At 37.9% G+C, this 17,815-nt stretch overlaps 8 protein-coding genes across 8 annotated transcripts; 3 read left to right on the plus strand and 5 right to left on the minus strand. All coding sequences in view use genetic code 12, as the record gives it.

The window, feature by feature from the left end:
• Positions 1–602: 602 nt before the first annotated feature.
• CDC47 (DNA replication licensing factor MCM7) lies at positions 603–3,074 on the minus strand (the record flags this gene model as incomplete). Its single annotated transcript, XM_067692046.1, has 1 exon — positions 603–3,074. The coding sequence occupies one exon, from the start codon at positions 3,072–3,074 to the stop codon at positions 603–605; it is 2,472 nt and encodes an 823-aa protein (XP_067548464.1).
• Positions 3,075–3,411: 337 nt separating this feature from the next.
• On the minus strand, positions 3,412–5,667 carry STB3 (Stb3p; the record flags this gene model as incomplete). The annotated part of the gene is made up of 1 exon (XM_067692047.1): positions 3,412–5,667. One exon carries the CDS (start codon positions 5,665–5,667, stop codon positions 3,412–3,414), a length of 2,256 nt encoding a protein of 751 aa, XP_067548465.1.
• A 1,564-nt stretch (positions 5,668–7,231) lies between these two features.
• Positions 7,232–10,609, minus strand: I9W82_003117 (FG-nucleoporin; the record flags this gene model as incomplete). Its single annotated transcript, XM_067692048.1, has 1 exon — positions 7,232–10,609. The coding sequence occupies one exon, from the start codon at positions 10,607–10,609 to the stop codon at positions 7,232–7,234; it is 3,378 nt and encodes a 1,125-aa protein (XP_067548466.1).
• A 168-nt stretch (positions 10,610–10,777) lies between these two features.
• On the minus strand, positions 10,778–11,938 carry APN1 (DNA-(apurinic or apyrimidinic site) lyase; the record flags this gene model as incomplete). The annotated part of the gene is made up of 2 exons (XM_067692049.1): positions 10,778–11,864; positions 11,925–11,938. 2 exons carry the CDS (start codon positions 11,936–11,938, stop codon positions 10,778–10,780), a joined length of 1,101 nt encoding a protein of 366 aa, XP_067548467.1.
• A 168-nt stretch (positions 11,939–12,106) lies between these two features.
• On the plus strand, positions 12,107–13,360 carry I9W82_003119 (uncharacterized protein; the record flags this gene model as incomplete). The annotated part of the gene is made up of 1 exon (XM_067692050.1): positions 12,107–13,360. One exon carries the CDS (start codon positions 12,107–12,109, stop codon positions 13,358–13,360), a length of 1,254 nt encoding a protein of 417 aa, XP_067548468.1.
• Positions 13,361–13,519: 159 nt separating this feature from the next.
• On the plus strand, positions 13,520–14,605 carry I9W82_003120 (dolichyl-diphosphooligosaccharide--protein glycotransferase; the record flags this gene model as incomplete). The annotated part of the gene is made up of 1 exon (XM_067692052.1): positions 13,520–14,605. One exon carries the CDS (start codon positions 13,520–13,522, stop codon positions 14,603–14,605), a length of 1,086 nt encoding a protein of 361 aa, XP_067548469.1.
• A 108-nt stretch (positions 14,606–14,713) lies between these two features.
• Positions 14,714–15,709, plus strand: I9W82_003121 (uracil-DNA glycosylase; the record flags this gene model as incomplete). Its single annotated transcript, XM_067692053.1, has 1 exon — positions 14,714–15,709. One exon carries the CDS (start codon positions 14,714–14,716, stop codon positions 15,707–15,709), a length of 996 nt encoding a protein of 331 aa, XP_067548470.1.
• Positions 15,710–15,869: 160 nt separating this feature from the next.
• Positions 15,870–17,809, minus strand: I9W82_003122 (uncharacterized protein; the record flags this gene model as incomplete). Its single annotated transcript, XM_067692054.1, has 3 exons — positions 15,870–15,952; positions 16,308–17,299; positions 17,793–17,809. 3 exons carry the CDS (start codon positions 17,807–17,809, stop codon positions 15,870–15,872), a joined length of 1,092 nt encoding a protein of 363 aa, XP_067548471.1.
• Positions 17,810–17,815: the final 6 nt, after the last annotated feature.

Here is a 17,815-nt window from a genome sequence, read left to right on the forward strand (position 1 = left end):
AAATTGCAGAATAATCATACCACTTTCCAGAGAGTATTCCATTGTACCATACTACATTCCTCTGCAAAGATCTTCTGGGCATTTTACATTGCTTTTTTTGCAATTCAATTTACACATTTAACTTTCGTGTTTTATCCCGAGGATGTAAAAAAACTAAAATTATACATTTACACCAAATTGATCAACTTACAAAGAACAATGCTATTGTAACAGAGTAGCTACTCTTATTAGAACAAAAGACATTTTTGACTTAACAGTAGTAACATACACAATTGCCAATTGTTTATCCATCGTCTAAATTTCTAAAACATGAATGAGCCAACACGGGAAGAGAAACACACTCTCCAGTCTGCTCCAACTCTTTCATCCCCATATCTCCTATCTCTCTACCTCTATCTACTACTTCTTCCCCACTGTAAAAAAGTTGCCCTGACATGAAGAGATTACATAATCAACTTTCGTAGTTGAAAAAAACCACAAAACAAAAGAGATTTTGTGTAGGGTTTACTATTGCAGAAATATCAGTTTAAATTATTAAAAATCATATTAAAACAATGTAGAAAAATCTTTTAAACACCACCACCACCTCCTCCTCTTTCTATTTAATCTCTCATTTCATCATCTTCTTCTTCATCACCAGCAGCATTCGTAAACATCAATGTCTCTCCATTATCAATAACTTGCCACAATCCAACTCCATCATATTCAAACATACAATCCTCCAATTGCTGTATAGTAAAACCTTTCCCAATCACTCTATCTTTAATATCTTGCATCGACAAATTACGTTTCAACAGTCCATCACGATCATCAATTGCCATTGATCGAATGATTTGGAAAATCTTGGACGTTGTCGATTCATCTTCTCTTGCCAACGCATTGGCTTCATCATCGGCATATAATGAACTCTTACTAACTTCAATCAATCTCAATGCTTCATCAACATCTTCCATAGTAACAGTCTCTTCAAATCTTAATCTAGCCAATGCTTGTGATAAACGTAATATACCCAACAATGTTCTTGGTGTAATATGACTAAATTTCTTTATTGATCCTTCATTACGATGCGACTCCTTTCTCATGGTAATATACGATTGGACAACATAATCTCCAACTTCTTTTGGAACAACTGGACGATAAGATTTGGCTTTGGAAATGTATTCTCTGATAGTTTTTGAATCAACTGGGGCAAGCTCTTCTTCGACATTTTCTTGAGCATCTTCAGCTACATCTGGTTGCTTGTTATGCATGTGCACATAAGTAACATGACGAGCCAACATTTCATCATTTTCTCTATTTGGTTGATCCAAAATCAAAAACATGATATCGAATCTCGATAAAAGTGCTGCTGGCAAATTGATATTTTCATGTGGCGACAATTTGGTATTATATCTTCCATACAAGGGATTGGCAGCTGCCAAAATTGATGTCCTTGCATTCAAAGTTGTTGTTATACCAGCTTTAGAAATGGAAATTGTTTGTTGTTCCATAACTTCGTGAATTGCTGTACGATCAGTTTCATCCATCTTATCAAACTCATCAATACAACAAATACCATTATCTGCCAAGACAAGAGCACCACCTTCTAAAATCATCTCATCAGTAACTGGGTCTCTTAAAACAGCAGCAGTCAAACCAACACCTGAAGAACCTCTACCGGTGGTGTAAACTGATCTAGGCGCAATTTTATTGATTGCTTTCAACAATTGTGACTTGGCAACACCGGGATCTCCCATAAGACACACATTGATATCACCTCTGATTTTCAACCCATCACCAATTTCCTTGGTAACACCACCACAAAGTAGAAGCAACAAAATCTTTTTAATATCCAAATGACCATAGATCTCAGGGGCGATAGATTTAGCTAATCTGTCGTATATATTAGCAGAACCATATCTCAATTGCATCAATCTTGCATCGGTTGAATCATTCAAATGCATCAATTCATATTGTTTCTTGTGTTGTCTAACATATTGTCCTTCGAGATAAGTTTCAGTCAATAAACCAGCCTTCAAAGCCCTGAAACCAGTATATGGTAATGGCATAAAGATACCTGATACATCAACAGTATCACCAGGATTCATTGATCTTACCAAGTCACCATTGACATGGATTGACATTGTTCTTGGAATGTGACCCACTGGTACTTGATTAGGCATTTCTTGAATCTTGACTTCTTGGAAACTGGAGAATTTAGAAGCACGAGTTGACATGAACAAGTGTCCCTTGACATTATCAGCTGAACAAATGGGTGAATTACACGTTGACAATGGTGTAAATACTCTTGAATTGACTTCTTGGAAAATTTCATAACCACATTTATCACAAGTATAGGCAACCACCAACACGTTTGGCTTAACATCACTAACTCTAGTAACAATTCCTCTCAAGGTGATGTAATGACCAACATGTTTTCCTTTAACTTGTCTAACCGATAATGACTTATCTTGATCCAAAGTCAATGGTTTAAAATACAAACAATATCTTCTTGTTAACCTTGCTGGAAACAAATTTGGGTCAGTTGGGTTGGCAATATTTTCCTGTTCACTAGGTTGAGAAATTCCATCTCTCAATTGATTCAACTCATCCAAAGCTTCTTGTTCAACACGTTGATTTCTAATTCTTCTTTGACTCAATATAACATCCAACACATCATCTTGATAAGAAACATCTCTTGTAGGTTCAGGCATCAATTGGTCAATCACATCACTGAAAATTTCCACAAATCGATGGGTATTGATCATAATAGTGTTGAATAAATGTCTCAGCTCTTGATAAATGGAGGTAGATTCAGCATCAAAATTTTGTAAAAACTTTTTCAAATCATCAAACTCGATATATATCGTGGTTGTGTCTCGATTAGCTACTTTTTGCAAAATGTTCATGTATTTACCTTGATGGTGGGGAACTTCATTGTCTAAATCATCTTCTTCTGTATCAATGTCAATGGATGCATCTTTGAAATTTTGAATGAAGTCACGAATAATCTCTTTACAATCACCGTAATTGACCTTAACTTGGATTGAAGGGAGGATAGCAGCAGCTGTGGTAGTAGACACTGCAGTAGCCATGATTGATTAATAGACAGCTAGAGAGTAAAAGCAAAAGAATAGAAAGAAAAGTGGTTCTTGAGTGTTCTATGTGTTGCAAATAATGTGTTCTTGATGAAAGGAAAGGAAAAAAAGAAATTGAAAGAATTGAGTTCCGACGCGTAACAAAATTGAAAATTTCATTTCCTAATTGGGAATAATTATTAGAGCAACAGCATGTGCTATACCATACAGGAATATCTTCAAAAATGTATCTTTATCTATCCTTTATATTTATGGGTTTAACATTATATAACTAATAATACATTAAGCATCTTGTACTAAAATTGAAACAAGAAAAGGCACCACACTCTGTTGGTCACACCGACATCAAGTTCACTAAAGCAAATGCTGCTGACTTCTCTTCTTCATCTGCATTTGCATTAGCCAAAACATCTTTGGTGTCCTCTACCTTAACACCATTTGCCTTCACTTCTTCATCTTTCTTAACTCCTTCACCATTCAGCTTCTTTTGTCTTAAAAACTCAGGTCCAATTGATTGCCAATCCTCTTCATCAGTGTCACTGGAGATGCTACTACTTCTTTGATGTTGAGATTGTGTCTGTGGCTGTGGCAGAGCTTTCAATTGTTGTCGTATACTATTCAATGTTGATCGTTCGTGCGATTCATTAAAAGACGACTTCCGTCTGCTCTTGTTGGCCTTAGCAGCTTCTTCATTATTAATAACGTAATGACGAGCAGCACCGGCATTTGATGCCCACGAACCGACTGGTGAGGCGTTGCCGACCGATGCTGGAGACGCACCAAAAACTGCACTTCGAACATCAATAGCTTCTCCGCTGCCAATAACACTACCACTGCCACCGTTTGCACCTAACCCAGCAGAACTATAATTGAATGCTATTGGAGGTGGTGGCAGACCAATTGAAACAGTGGAGTTACGACCAGAAGAAGTAGATGCAATATAACTATCCAAGTTTTCAATCGAGTTCAATCTTGATCGATTTATGAAAATGGGGTTATTCAAGAGGTGGTTGTGGCTTGTATGATGTGTTGCATGGTAATGTCTTAGTGTTGAGGGTTTTGTAACTGAACTTGGTGCTGATGAGCTTGATTTTCTTCTCCTAGCTGCTGCTTTTGAATCGTAGGAAGACGCACTAGATGAAATTGGTGGTGGACTTATCTTTGATGGAACTCTATTGGCAAATTTTAATGGTGGCGATAGTTTCTTTGGCTTAGGCTTGTCTTGCTGGCTTGTACGATTGATTGCTGTTTCATCAAAGGCAAACATCTCTTCATCTTCATCGTCGAGTATAGCATCCTGATCAGAGCTATTTGAAGGCTCATCTTGATCCATTTGATCATGTAACCTATGTCTACCATTTCTTATTAGCCTCTCATCAAGTCCAGATAAATCATCATCCTCGTCATCATCATCATCGTAATCAAACTCATCCTCTTCGATTTCATTAAAACGATCATCCTCTTCATCTTCACTATCTGAAGCAATTGCATTATCAATACTCTCATTAGGTAGTTTGATGTTATGTAGGTTCTTCGCAGAGTTTGTTATAGACTCTCTTCTGGCTCCATTTTTTTCTAAAGGGGCACCACCACCACCACCACCGCCACCATCTTTCTTCTTCTTTGACCAGCCAAGCTTCAAATTAGTCTGATTTCTCAAATCGTTGATATTTATCACTTTCTTTTCCACTTCTCCCGAATGTGGTTTGGGTTGTTTACCCAATTTCTTCCCATTAGATCCATTTTGTCCTTCAGGCAGTACTGACTGAGGGGTACCACCGAGGTGCAGTTGCTGTTGTTGATTTTGCTGCTGCTGCTGCTGTTGTTGCTCTCGTTGCTCAGTTCCTTCAGTAACAATGTAATCACTACCAACTTTTCTCACTGCCCATTGACCCCAACCAATCTTTTCAAATACAACATTATTAGCAGGATCCGTTTGTTCCATAGCTGCCATAATCAATCGCCTCTGCTTACTTAAACTCAACAATTCAAATGATGGTACTTCCAAGGTTAATTGAGCAGTAATATGACGAATAGGTAACGGTCCTTTCCTTATCAACAAGTTTGCCAAACGAGTTGGAGTAATTTTGGAAGCCACTTGCATCCCTTCTGGTGAAGATGTTGATAATAAAAACTTCTTTTGTGTAGTTGATAATTTTCCAACGTTGTCATGTGGTGGGGAAGTAGCGTCAAAAGGTGGGGACAATGTCTGTGTCTGTGTCTGTGTCTGTGTCAGTGGTTGTGGTTGTGGTTGTGGCATCTTTTGAGGAAGCAATGGGAGTGGCAATTTCTGTGGAATGGTTTGCTCTTGCTGTCCTAGTGGGCTAGATCCATAACCTGTTTGGTTTTGAATTTGAGTGTGGTTGTCAATTGTGTGGCTGTTGTTGGAGTTGTTGTTGTTTTCCAAAGCGTGACTCCTTGACGCGGGACTATCGCTGTAGGCTACGCTGTTGGAATTGGTGGAATTGGGTTGTGTTGGTGATTGCTGTTGCTGCAGCTCTTTTTGCTTTTGTTGTTGTTGTTGCATATAGTTGTAAATTGGTGTCAGTTGGACGTGATTGGTACTAGTGGGGTTATCAATTTGACTCATGATAATAACTGTGTGTGTGTATTTGTTCACCGAGGGTTGGGTATGTAGTGAATATTGTAATGTTGTTTAAAAGAACTGATTGCTATTATAGATTAGTTTTGTAGTTTTGATTATATAGTTTTAGTTTTAGGTATGGTATTTTAATTTATGTTATGTTGTGTTTTCTGTTTGGTGTATATATATTTTTCATAAATTTCAGACAGACAATATTATTAAGTGTGTTAAACTCTAATTGTGTCTGAGCGTGTGTGTGTGTCATGTGTAAAAAAAATAAATAAATAAGATTTAAATACTGCATATAAAACATTTCTTTTGTTTGTTTTATAATATTTTGTGGTGTATGTGAGAATCATGACTTTCGTTTATTGATAATAATATATATATATGTATGTATGGATGCATGGATGTATTTTACTATGTTTGTCGTAATTTATCCTAAAACAGCGACATTACAAGTTTAACTTAGTTGACTCTTTAATGGTTATGAATATCAATAGCCAAGAACCAGAAAGTTATTATCCCAAATAGCACGACTATAACTCTATAGAATTTACTACAGAGTAGTCTAGACTTATATTAGTGCTATATTGTTCAATGAAAATTAATACAGCAATTAACTACTAACAAGCTCTAACCAAACTTACTTCAAAAGAATCCATTTGGAAGGATTAAGAAATATACAGAAGAATGTATAAAAGATAACAACAAGGTTTTCTTACTTACCCATACTCAAAAGCAAATTTAAACTTTTTGCTTTTCCTGTTTCGGCAATTGACGCATATAAAATGATAGGAAAAAAAAAGTCTTAGTAGAGCTGTACCATTTTAGTCTAGTCACACCACTAAAGAGCTGTATCAGAAGCCAACTACAATCAATTCAGTGACTAAGTTTCAAAGAACTATATCATGGTGAGTGCTCTGCTGGTTTTGGGTCGCTGCAACTGCGCTTAAAACGATAAAGGAAAACAGAGATCCATTTTCTTTTTTTTTTTGTAATACGCCACTTTGCACTACCCGTGACCAGCAAAAAATGTTATTAGCCACTAATAAGTCGTGATACTCCCACCTGGTTCCTAGCCGAGTATTCTTAGTGGGGAGAGAGAGAGAGGGGAATAAGAAAAACAAAACTTGCCCTGCATATTCGTACATGACGTAGGCGTTTCGCATATCATGCAATCTCGCCAATATATCGTCAACAATAATTCTTTAGTTGAGTGACTTGGAATATTATACAACTTGGAAACGCTTCCCCCACTCAAACCAAATTGCATTTAATGTTCAACGCTACTCTTCTTCCCCTCTCAGACTTACATTAGCTTTTCTTGTATATTAACCTCACATGAAACAAAAGTTGGGTTTGTGTAACTTAATCCTCGTAAATTTTAAAATTGGTGTAACATTGCATTTGGCTAGTTTTAACGAAACCTTTTTAATTCATAGAAGAAACCTTCTTTCCTACGTAACTAATACATGTCTAATGACTCCATGTATTTCAACTAAACAAAGAGACCAGTAACTTCTTATACAAACAAAAGAATAATCTTCCATTTTTCTTCATCTCTCTCTCACATTTCATCAACGGTAAATGTCCAATCCCCACTAACAGGATCATACTTGACATACTTCATATCCGGCAACTTTTGCAAATTCTCAATATGCAACTTAACAACATCAGAATGAGGATCCAATATAGGCAATCGATCAACTTTATTCAATGGCCAACAATTATGCAACGTAATTGTTGCTGGTAAATTCAATCCTTCACCACGACGTGGTTTTAAATTATCATCAGGGTAAACAATACATGATTTGTTATCAAATTCAACAAGCGAAAATAAACTATCCTCTAGATTCAACATTGTTGATAAATCAATTGGTTCAAGAAATTGTAAAAATCCATAGCCTTTACGACCAATTTTGAAATTGGCGATTGATTTGAGTTCAGATAAGGATTTAGTCTTGAGTTGAGAAATTGGTGGTGATGTCCAATATCCATCTTTATTAACTTCAAGATTTTCTTTCTCATCTTCATTGTTACCTGTAACTTTATCTTCTTTTGTCGTCTGCTTCTTTGATTCACCCTTGCTATTGCCAACCTCATCACTTTTGGCTGCACCATTAGCTTCACCATTCTCTTTACTCTCCTTGCCATTGATTGCTTTAGTCTCCTCTTTGTTTTCCTTCTTCTTCTTATCACCATCCAACGCAAAAGAAACTTGCTTAGTACCACCATCAACCGCATCTTCACCATCACCATTAATAGCCAAATTATATTTCCCATTGCTACTCTTTTCAACAACCAACTTCTTGAAATTGTTATTTGGACGGAAAATATCAGATGTAATAATAGCCAGATCAGTCACTGGTGTAAAAATATGATCACTTCTTTGCTTAAACAAATCATCTTGTGCAACTGCAGCTGGTTTGTTTCTTCCTGTTGATGATGATGGCAATACACTAACCTTGTACAATGGCGTAATTCTCTGTGCTGTATTGCCCAATGTCACCACTTTTTTATTCTGATTTGCAAGTGCAAATGATCGTCTAAGTATAGTAGCGCGTGGCTTTTGATTACCATTAAAACCACCCAGTGTCTGCTGTTGTTCAGGTGTAATTCCTGAAATTGACTGGAATAAGGGGTTTTGTCCATACGGATCTTGTGAGTTGATATTAGCCAATGGCTGTGTTTGCTGTTGTTGTGTCTTTTGCAAAAACAGTGGTTGTCCTGATTGTAGTTCCTGTTGTTGCTGCTGCTGCTGCTGCTGTTGTTGTTGATTATTATTTGCATTACCAAATAACCCACCACCAGAACCAAAACCACCTCCTAAACCACCAGTACCTCCAGCAGCACCTTGATTGGATCCAAATAAACCTCCACCAGTGGCACCACCAGTGTTGTTAACACCACCTCCAAACAACCCACCGGAAGTATTACCACCTTGCTGACCAAATAATCCACCACCAGAAGGAGCAGCAGGCTTAGGTCCAAATAATCCACCACCCCCGGTATTCGATCCTCCAAACAATCCACCTCCTTGCTGTTGTTGTTGTTGTGGCTGCTGTTGCTGATTTTGATTATTTGCATTTCCAAATAATCCACCCCCTGTAGTTCCACTCTGTTGTGTGTTGCCAAATAATCCTCCACCAGTAGCAGGCTTGGATCCAAATAAACCACCACCTTGTTGTTGCTGCTGCTGCTGCTGCTGTTGTTGATTATTCTGTTGTCCAAATAATCCACCTCCAGTGGTGCCTGTATTTCCTGAATTGCCACCAAACAATCCACCTCCCGTAGCTGGTTTAGCACCAAATAGGCCTCCACCAGTGGTTCCGGCATTATTGTTGGATTGACCTCCAAACAATCCACCACCTGTATTTGTTCCAGATTGACCAAACATGGAAGTCGAACCTGCTGGTTTAGAACCAAACAAGCCACCACCCTGCTGCTGTTGGTTCTGTTGTGCACCGCCTCCAAACAATCCACCTCCTTGTTGTTGATTACCCTGCTGGCCAAACAATCCACCACCAGTAGACCCAAATCCAGTGCTTGGTTTAGCACCAAAGCCCAGAGATGGTTGTTGTTGTTGTCCACCAAATAATCCTCCACCTGATGCACCAGCATTAGATTGTCCAAATGCATTGCCAGTGTTTGATTGCCCAAATCCACCTGAAGTACCACTACCGAAAGCACCACCAGTGTTGGATCCCCCACCAAATAATCCACCTCCTTGTTGTTGCGTATTATTAGCCTGTCCAAATGGAGAAGTACCAGTGTTACCAAACCCACCACCAGAAGAGCCAAATGCTGAAGTATTACCACTTCCAAATCCAGTTGATGGTTGCTGGCCAAATGCAGAATTCGTTCCACTTCCACCAAATAAGCCACCACCAGTATTGGTGTTGCTTGCTCCAAATCCAGTTGCAGGCTTATTCGCTCCAAAAGCATTGCCAGTGTTGCTTGCTCCAAATGGAGATGCTTGTTGTTGTGTCGATCCGAATGCACCTGAGGACCCAAATGGCGAGGCCGCTGGCTTGTTGAAACTAGAGCCAAATCCGGATGTAGTGTTTCCGGTACTTCCAAATGGTGATGCATTAGATTGTACTCCAAAGAGGCCACCTCCTGTAGATGGCTGTTGTTGTTGTTGTTGTTGTTGAGCAGCACCTCCAAATCCAAATCCCGTGTTTGCAGTTCCTCCAAAAGCACCTCCAGTGGCGGCACCTTGTTGAGGGAATCTTCTTCCTTGCTCGTAATCTTTCAATCTCAACTCTTCAAACGAATAGTTTTTGTATTCTGGCATACAACATATATTTTGAAACACATTGTTGATATTTGCTGAATCCTTTTCACTATAAGGTGAGAATGGCTTCACGGCCGTACCATTATTGACATTAGGATCTCCCAGTGTTGCTCCAAATGCATTTGTTGTTGCTGAAGACGCGCCAAATGGTGATGTTGTGGCATTGTTTGCTGCTGGAGACCCAAAGCCAAAAGATGTTGTAGTTGCTGGCTTGCTACCAAAGAGTCCTCCTCCGGTTCCTGTATTTGAAGAGCCAAATGCAGAAGTGCCTTGGTTACCACTACCAAAAACAGATGTCGTTGATTGTTGAGGTTGTCCAAATGGTGAAGCAGTAGTATTGTTTGCCAGATTGGATCCAAATAATCCTCCACCAGTGGCACCACCGGTATTGTTTCCAAAAGCCAGTGTTCCTGTGTTGGCACCAGTGTTGCCAGATCCAAAAACATTACTAGACCCAAAAGATGACGTTGGATTAGATGATGCATTGCCAAACAATCCTCCTCCTGTGTTTGTATTAGTTGATCCAAACGGTGATGCGTTTGTGTTTGTATTTGTCGCTGAGTTTGCGCCACCACCAAAGGGAGAGGTGGTATTGTTAGTGTTGGAGCCAAACCCTCCAAATCCTGAAGATGTACCTCCTCCAAACATTTACAATTGATGAGTTTGTAATAGAGTCAATTGTTGATTGAAGTTAAAAGTTTCAACTGTTTAATCCTTTGAACAAACAATTTTTTTTTTTTCTTGTTCTTCTGTTCTCTCAGTGTACCAAATGTATATTCACTCTACTCACTTACATAGGTCGTGTATTACGATATTCTATTTTGCACCCACTTTCCTCTTCTTAACCATCACTGTAATATCCACAACCTTTTCCTCCACTTTAACCCTCTTTTTCGATTTAACTTCGAATTTCTTCAATTGCTCATCTCTTTCCTTTTGTCCTAATGCCCATAACTCATCCCTTTTAGCAATAAATTCAGCATCATCTTTTGACCTACCTTCAAGCCATTCAAGTAATTTAATCTCCTCTCCATATAACTCATCATTATCTCCCACTGGTGTTTCCAACACAATGGGTATACCTTGTAGTCTCTCACAGTTGGCAATAGCTCTAAACACTTCAAGTCCAAGAAATCCTTGGCCCAATTTCTGATGTAAATCACGATTGGCACCTAGTGGAGCTTTGGAGTCGTTTAAATGTATGGCACTAAGATATTCAGCTCCAATGATGTCATCAAACTGTTGAAGAAATGCATTCCATTTTTCTTCGTCGGTAATGTCGTACCCAGCAGCAAATGAATGACAAGTATCCAAACAAACACCAACTCGTGATTTATCATCAACCATATCAATCACTTCACGTATGTCTTTCAAGTCAGATCCAATGAGGTTTCCATGGCCTGCCATATTTTCGATAACAATCTTGACAAACTCTGTATCTTTAATAGCTTTATTTATATTCCTGGCCAACTGTTTCAATGCTTGTTTTCGATCACCATCTAAACTTGATCCAGGGTGGAAATTGTATAATCCAATATTGAGTTGCTCACATCTCTTTAAGTCATCAAGAAATGAGTCATATGCCTTGGCTTCCTTTTCAGGATCAGGATTAGCCAAGTTAATAAAATATGAACCATGGGGCAAAATGTCAGTTCTTGGATTGTAGTTGTGTAGTTTACACAATTCACCAAATTTGGTAATATCATCGGGCTTCAATGCTGGTGATACCCATTTACGAGGAGACTTCATAAACAAGGCAAAACTATTAGCACCAATGTTCATCGAATTCGTGACTGCTTTGTAGATTCCTCCTGACATGCCCACGTGAGCTCCAAATTTGAATTTACTTTGAAGATTCCGTTCATATGAGAACGGTTTTTCAACTTTGACTTTGGGTGTTTTACTGGAGACACAATAGTTAGTTTAAGTATGATGAATGGGTCACTCTTAAGCAGATACATACACTTTTGGTGGCATATTGGTGATAAGTTTCCTGAGCTTTGAATAAATTTTCACTTTGGAGTAAACGCGTTGGAAAGAGTCAAAAAAAAAGATGCGAAATTGCGTAAACGAGTAAAGACGCACAGAAAAATTTTGTAATCCACAGTTAGATAAGCATCGACACTTTGCTACATCACAACCTAAATGTCTGCTATGACAAACACAAGGATATCGATACTTCGATATATCACTGCATTTTTCGTCCCTGATGCCAGTCTACATTCACGACAAAAATGGATCCTAGGTCTCATCAATCTATCGGCAGTTGTTATACTATGGGTATCGTCTAGTTTCTTGGTGAATGCTATTGTTGAAGATGACACGTACCGGAAACCATTTTTCATAACTTGGATAAACACTAGTTGCTTTAGTTTCTATATTATTCCTTATCTCAAGTTTAAAAAATTATCATTGCGTCAGTTTATCACCAAGTTCAACAATGAATACAAGTATCATCAAATACCAAACAAAGATGGCGATGGATTGATTAGAAGTTATGGATCAGATGAGGATTTGAATACTGTTGTGGCTACACAAGTTGAAGAGGGAGAGGGACAGGGACAACTGACTCTAACTTGTGTTGATTCTATTGGTGAAGATGTACAACCGGATAACTCATTGGATATAAACATCTACGACACTTTTAAGTTGTCATTCCAGTTTATTATCCTCTGGTATGCTGCAAATTTGGTAACCAATGCATCCTTATCATATACATCTGTCGCATCACAAACCATCCTTTCTTCAACATCTTCATTTTTTACATTAATTATTGGATATCTTGTATCAGTGGAGAGCATCAATCAGAATAAAATAATGGGTATTCTTCTAAGTTTCTCAGGGGTCTTGATTGTCACTAAAGCAGATACATCTGATGATAATCCAAATAGAAACACAGACAAGTCAACAATGATGATCTTGTGGGGTAATTTGCTAGCATTATCAGGAGCCCTAATCTATGGAATTTACACCATTTTGTTAAAATTCAAAACGTCAATCCCCAATTCACATAAAGAACGCAACTTAAACACTCATTTATTCTTTGGATTTGTTGGATTGATTTGCTTTTTAGGTCTATGGCCAATCCTCGTTATCTTGCATTTCACCAAAGTTGAAACATGGTCACTACCAACATCAAGAGAAGTTTGGACTTGTCTTGTTTTGAATGCAGTAATTACATTTATTAGTGATTTTTGCTGGTGTAATGCGGTTCTTTTAACTAGTCCATTGACTGTGACTGTTGGCTTATCCATGGCTATTCCTTTAGCTATGCTTGGCGATTGGATCTTGAAGGAGTTTCAATTGAATTTGTTGTATGTGTTCGGTGCTGTAATTGTTACCACTGGGTTTTTGATTATCAATAAAGATGAAGAGGAAGAGTTTGTTGTGGATGAGTAAGCAGATCGATAGGTACATAGGAAATCATTTTTATATACTATTTATAACAATGTACTATTTGGACTGTTTATGTCAATTTTGCATCTTTGTATGCATTCTCGGCGTTTTGAGGAAAAATCAAACTCGTATATTAAATATTGTCTAGCTACGCTTAACCATATGAGTAGAGTATCCCTACTTCCATCACTATGGATTATCTTATCCTTTAGCTGTGTACTACTACTGTACTTTCCTAAACCAATACTTGCCGATAATCACAATGACAATGACTACAGCAATGGTATTATTGACATACACAATGGAGATTTAACTCAATTACAAGGCCACCGAGACTACAATACCGTGCTAATTTTCACGTCATCAAATCCTGCTCATGATTGCAAACCTTGCCAACAAGTGATCCCAATGGTTGAACAAGTTGCTACAAAGTACTTGTCACTGTATGTGGAGTCTGGTTTGTTATCTATCAAGTTTTACAACATCGATTTGATTGATCTTTCAAATGCTGATATATTTAGAGAATTGAAGATGGAAGATGTACCTCATCTATGGTTAGTTGCTCCAAGTGTGGATGAACTGGTGATCAACGACGATGATCTGGTTGAGCATATTTTTAATAGTCCACACATGGAGTATTCTTTGAAGAAAGCTACGTTTGAGAGACAAGTTATTGAATTTGCCAAATTTTTGAGCGATGTATTAATGATTGACCTACCCATAGATGATGTTGCATCAGAGACCAATGTTTCTCCACAAAGTGGGTTGAGCACATTTGCCAAAACATTCATCATCACATTCACAGTTGTTGCATTAATCAAAAGAAAAGGTCCTAGTTTCCTAACCACTACATCAAGAAAAACCATCATGTGCTATTTTGCAATCACGATTGTCCTCTTGTGTGTTGGTGGTTCACAATTTTCCTTACAACGCCAATCACCATTTATAACAAAAGATGAAGCGACCGGTGCACTTGTATTCATAAGTGGTGGAAGTATGCATTATCAATATGCAATTGAAATCTTTATTGTTGCGGTGAATTATGCGTCTTTGTCTGCAGCAGTGATTGGGTTAATTAAACTAGGTAATTATCAAGTGACAGAGTCCAGTATGATCAAAGATGACAAATTAAAATTCTGGTTGATTATATTGGATGCACTTGTGGTTTATTGCTTGTATAGTTGTCTTACAAGTATCATATTGAAGAAGGATCCAGGGTATCCTTATCCATTGACCAAGTTGTTTTGATATAGACGATATATAGAGAAGAGAATATGATATAGGTGACGCGTGTAAATAGATTTTTGGCGCGCAATTTTCTCTGCAAATGAACCATTGAATCAAAATCATTGCAACATGACCAAGAAGAGACCATTGATTACTGATTATTTCTCAAATGTTGAGGCAGTTACAAAAAGGAGCAAGTCAGAGGATGATTTGCAGGTTGATGAAAAAGTTAAAACAGCAGAAGGTATATCGAGTGATACGAAACCACAAACAAAAGACAACAGCACAACTAACGAGTTCACATCATTTGATAAACAACGATGGATAGATAGTCTAACTCAAGAACAAAAGGAATTACTACAATTAGAAATTGATACATTACACATTTCTTGGTTATCTCAACTATACAAAGAACTAACCAAACCTTACTTCCTAAACTTGAAAAAGTTTCTTCAATCACAACAATCAAAGACAGTGTTCCCAAAACCTCAGGATATATATTCCTGGTCCAATTTGACTCCCTTGCCCAATGTCAGATGTCTCATTTTGGGACAAGACCCATACCACAATCATAATCAAGCTCATGGCCTCGCTTTTTCAGTATTGGAACCCACAAGACCACCGCCTTCATTGGTCAACATCTACAAAACATTAGCTATTGATTATCCTGATACTTTTCAAATACCCGATTACAAGGAATTGTCAAAGCTGGGAAAACCAGGTGGTGGGAATTTGAGTAAATGGGCGACAAATGGTGGTGTATTGATGCTTAATGCCGTCTTGACTGTTGAAGCACACAAGGCCAATAGCCATGCAAATAAAGGATGGGAGCAGTTTACAGAACAAGTGATTAGAGTAGCTTTGGAGTACCACGAGAAGCATAATAGTGGGTTTGTCATAATGGGATGGGGAACACCGGCACAAAAGAGATTGAAACCGTTTGAAAAGATATTAAATAGTGGGAAGACGAAAGATGGTAATGTTGATGGTCAGTTTTTGGTGTTGAAGACGGTCCATCCTTCTCCTTTATCTGCACATCGAGGATTTTTCAATCTGCAAGTGTTTAAAAAGTGTAATGATTGGCTAGAGAAGCATGGTAGGGATGGAATTGATTGGAGTGTATAATAGCAAAAGCTTGGCAATCAAAGCGAGTGGAACTGGAGAGATTGATGCTTCACTTCCCAATTCTATACTGGTCATATCATTAAAGAACGTACTTTATATACAGAAAACCCACTCATACATACTACAAAACCTACACACATATTGACATCTGCGTTTCACTCTAGTCAATCTTTCGATCAATTGCTGGCTTAGTGACACTTGCGGCCCATATCAAGTAGATTACTCTTATGGTAAAAATATTACCTATCCATGAGGATAAAGTAATCCCCAATACTTTGCAGACTTGCGCCCTTGCATTCCTTTGCATTGAACTATAAGACTGGAGTTTGTTTTGATTTGCTGGTGAATCAACTTCACCAAGTACATCTTCCATGATTGTATAGAAAACAATCACTCCGAAAGTAATTATTTCCGGGAGTATTCGATTAGCAATGGGAAAGATCCAAATTGCCAAGTTTGTCCTTCTTGAATGCTGAAATAACATTCTCTCTGGACCCAAGATCCATATTGAATGGTGAATCCATTATCTTCCTTTTGGTTACGAAATAAAATTGAAGTGATAATAAGAAGCAAATGCCATAAAGTGAAAAGTGCATACTGTACAAGATGAACAAGACAAGATTTGGTTGAATTTTGATTGTTCTGCTAAGGAACGAGATAGTACTAGGCCAATACCCGCGTGTAACAATTAAAAATGTGATTATACCACCAACAAGTGGAACTGCAGTTGTCCTCCAAAACAATCCCAGTGGGAACCTTGCATAGTTTACATCTTCTTTGTAATAGTATATTACACCAAGTCCCATTGAAAACAATAATGCCACATAAAATCGAAACACTTTATGAAACAGCATACTAAAGTGGTCAAGCAAACTTAAAACTGATTTCATTTTAATCCTTTCGTGTGGTGCATGCATGTTATTTACAACAAATAAACGCCAAAAATTAAACAATTCCATCACCACAAATGAAATAAATACCAACATGGCAAGTGTATTCATTACTGCTTCCACTGAGCTCAACCTTTCAACCCCTTCTCCAGTCAAAAAGTTCAGGAATTTAAAAAGTATGGCAATAACCACTGCCAATACGGCAAAGATCCATTTCAAACATGTGTAACGCAAGTAACCACGATATTCCAAATTGCCATAACAGGAGTTGTACTGTATTAGTAATTTATATACTGGGACATCAACTAGAACTGGCAGTGCAATGTAAACACAATAGAACCCCGACTCAGTAACAGGATAAACAATTTCCCCGTCAATAACACCCGTCCAAAACTTCAGCTCGTCAATCGTTCGACCTTCTGCAGCATCAACAATACACTTTCCGTCGCTTAGGATTTTTAAGTATAATTCGGTTTTGTTGTTGGGATACAAAGCAATGAATTCTTCAATTGTAGAAACAGATGCAAAGTTGACAGTGTCACGGTAATTGAAAATTAAGGTGGATATTTTATAGTCAGTTGTTGTCCCTCCAACTAGTTGTAGCTTGATATACGAGTCGCCTTTGTGGGGATTTGCTTCAGCCCATGTACAAAGAGCACCCGTACCGTTTGGGAATAATTCTGACCCAGTGACAACTATACTAAAAACAATAAGGAAAAGGATGTAAAATGAGGACCACATAGGTATAATCAAACATATGCTTCTGCACGATCGTGATTGGAGCAATTTAAGCAGAATTTATAAGTTGTTATTTTTAGACGATTAGTAGTCATGGTGACGAGGGGGATGCATCACAATCAAAGCTGGTGAGTACAGCGATCAAAGGTTTATTCTTGAGGAAGCGGTCATTGTAACCCTTATTTGGACGAACAGTTACCCATATTCATATATGGATCCGTATACCTTATATAAGTATGGTGATTATCGTGTCCATGTGTTATATGTTGTAAGCGACACGACACAAATGGCGCCATATTCATTTATTAAACGACATTTTTTCACTCAAACAGAATGCGACATAATTTTGAAAAACAATGTCGCACACTATGTCGCACTATGTAAACCTTATATCGTATATGCGCCCCCTCAATACACACAGACAGAAGAAAAAAACTTAATACAATATAGCATACCAAAATATTGTATACATTGAAAT

The sequence above is a fragment of the Candida metapsilosis genome, assembly GCF_017655625.1.
Source record: "Candida metapsilosis strain BP57 chromosome Unknown scaffold3, whole genome shotgun sequence".
NCBI classification, from domain to species: domain Eukaryota; kingdom Fungi; phylum Ascomycota; class Pichiomycetes; order Serinales; family Debaryomycetaceae; genus Lodderomyces; species Lodderomyces metapsilosis.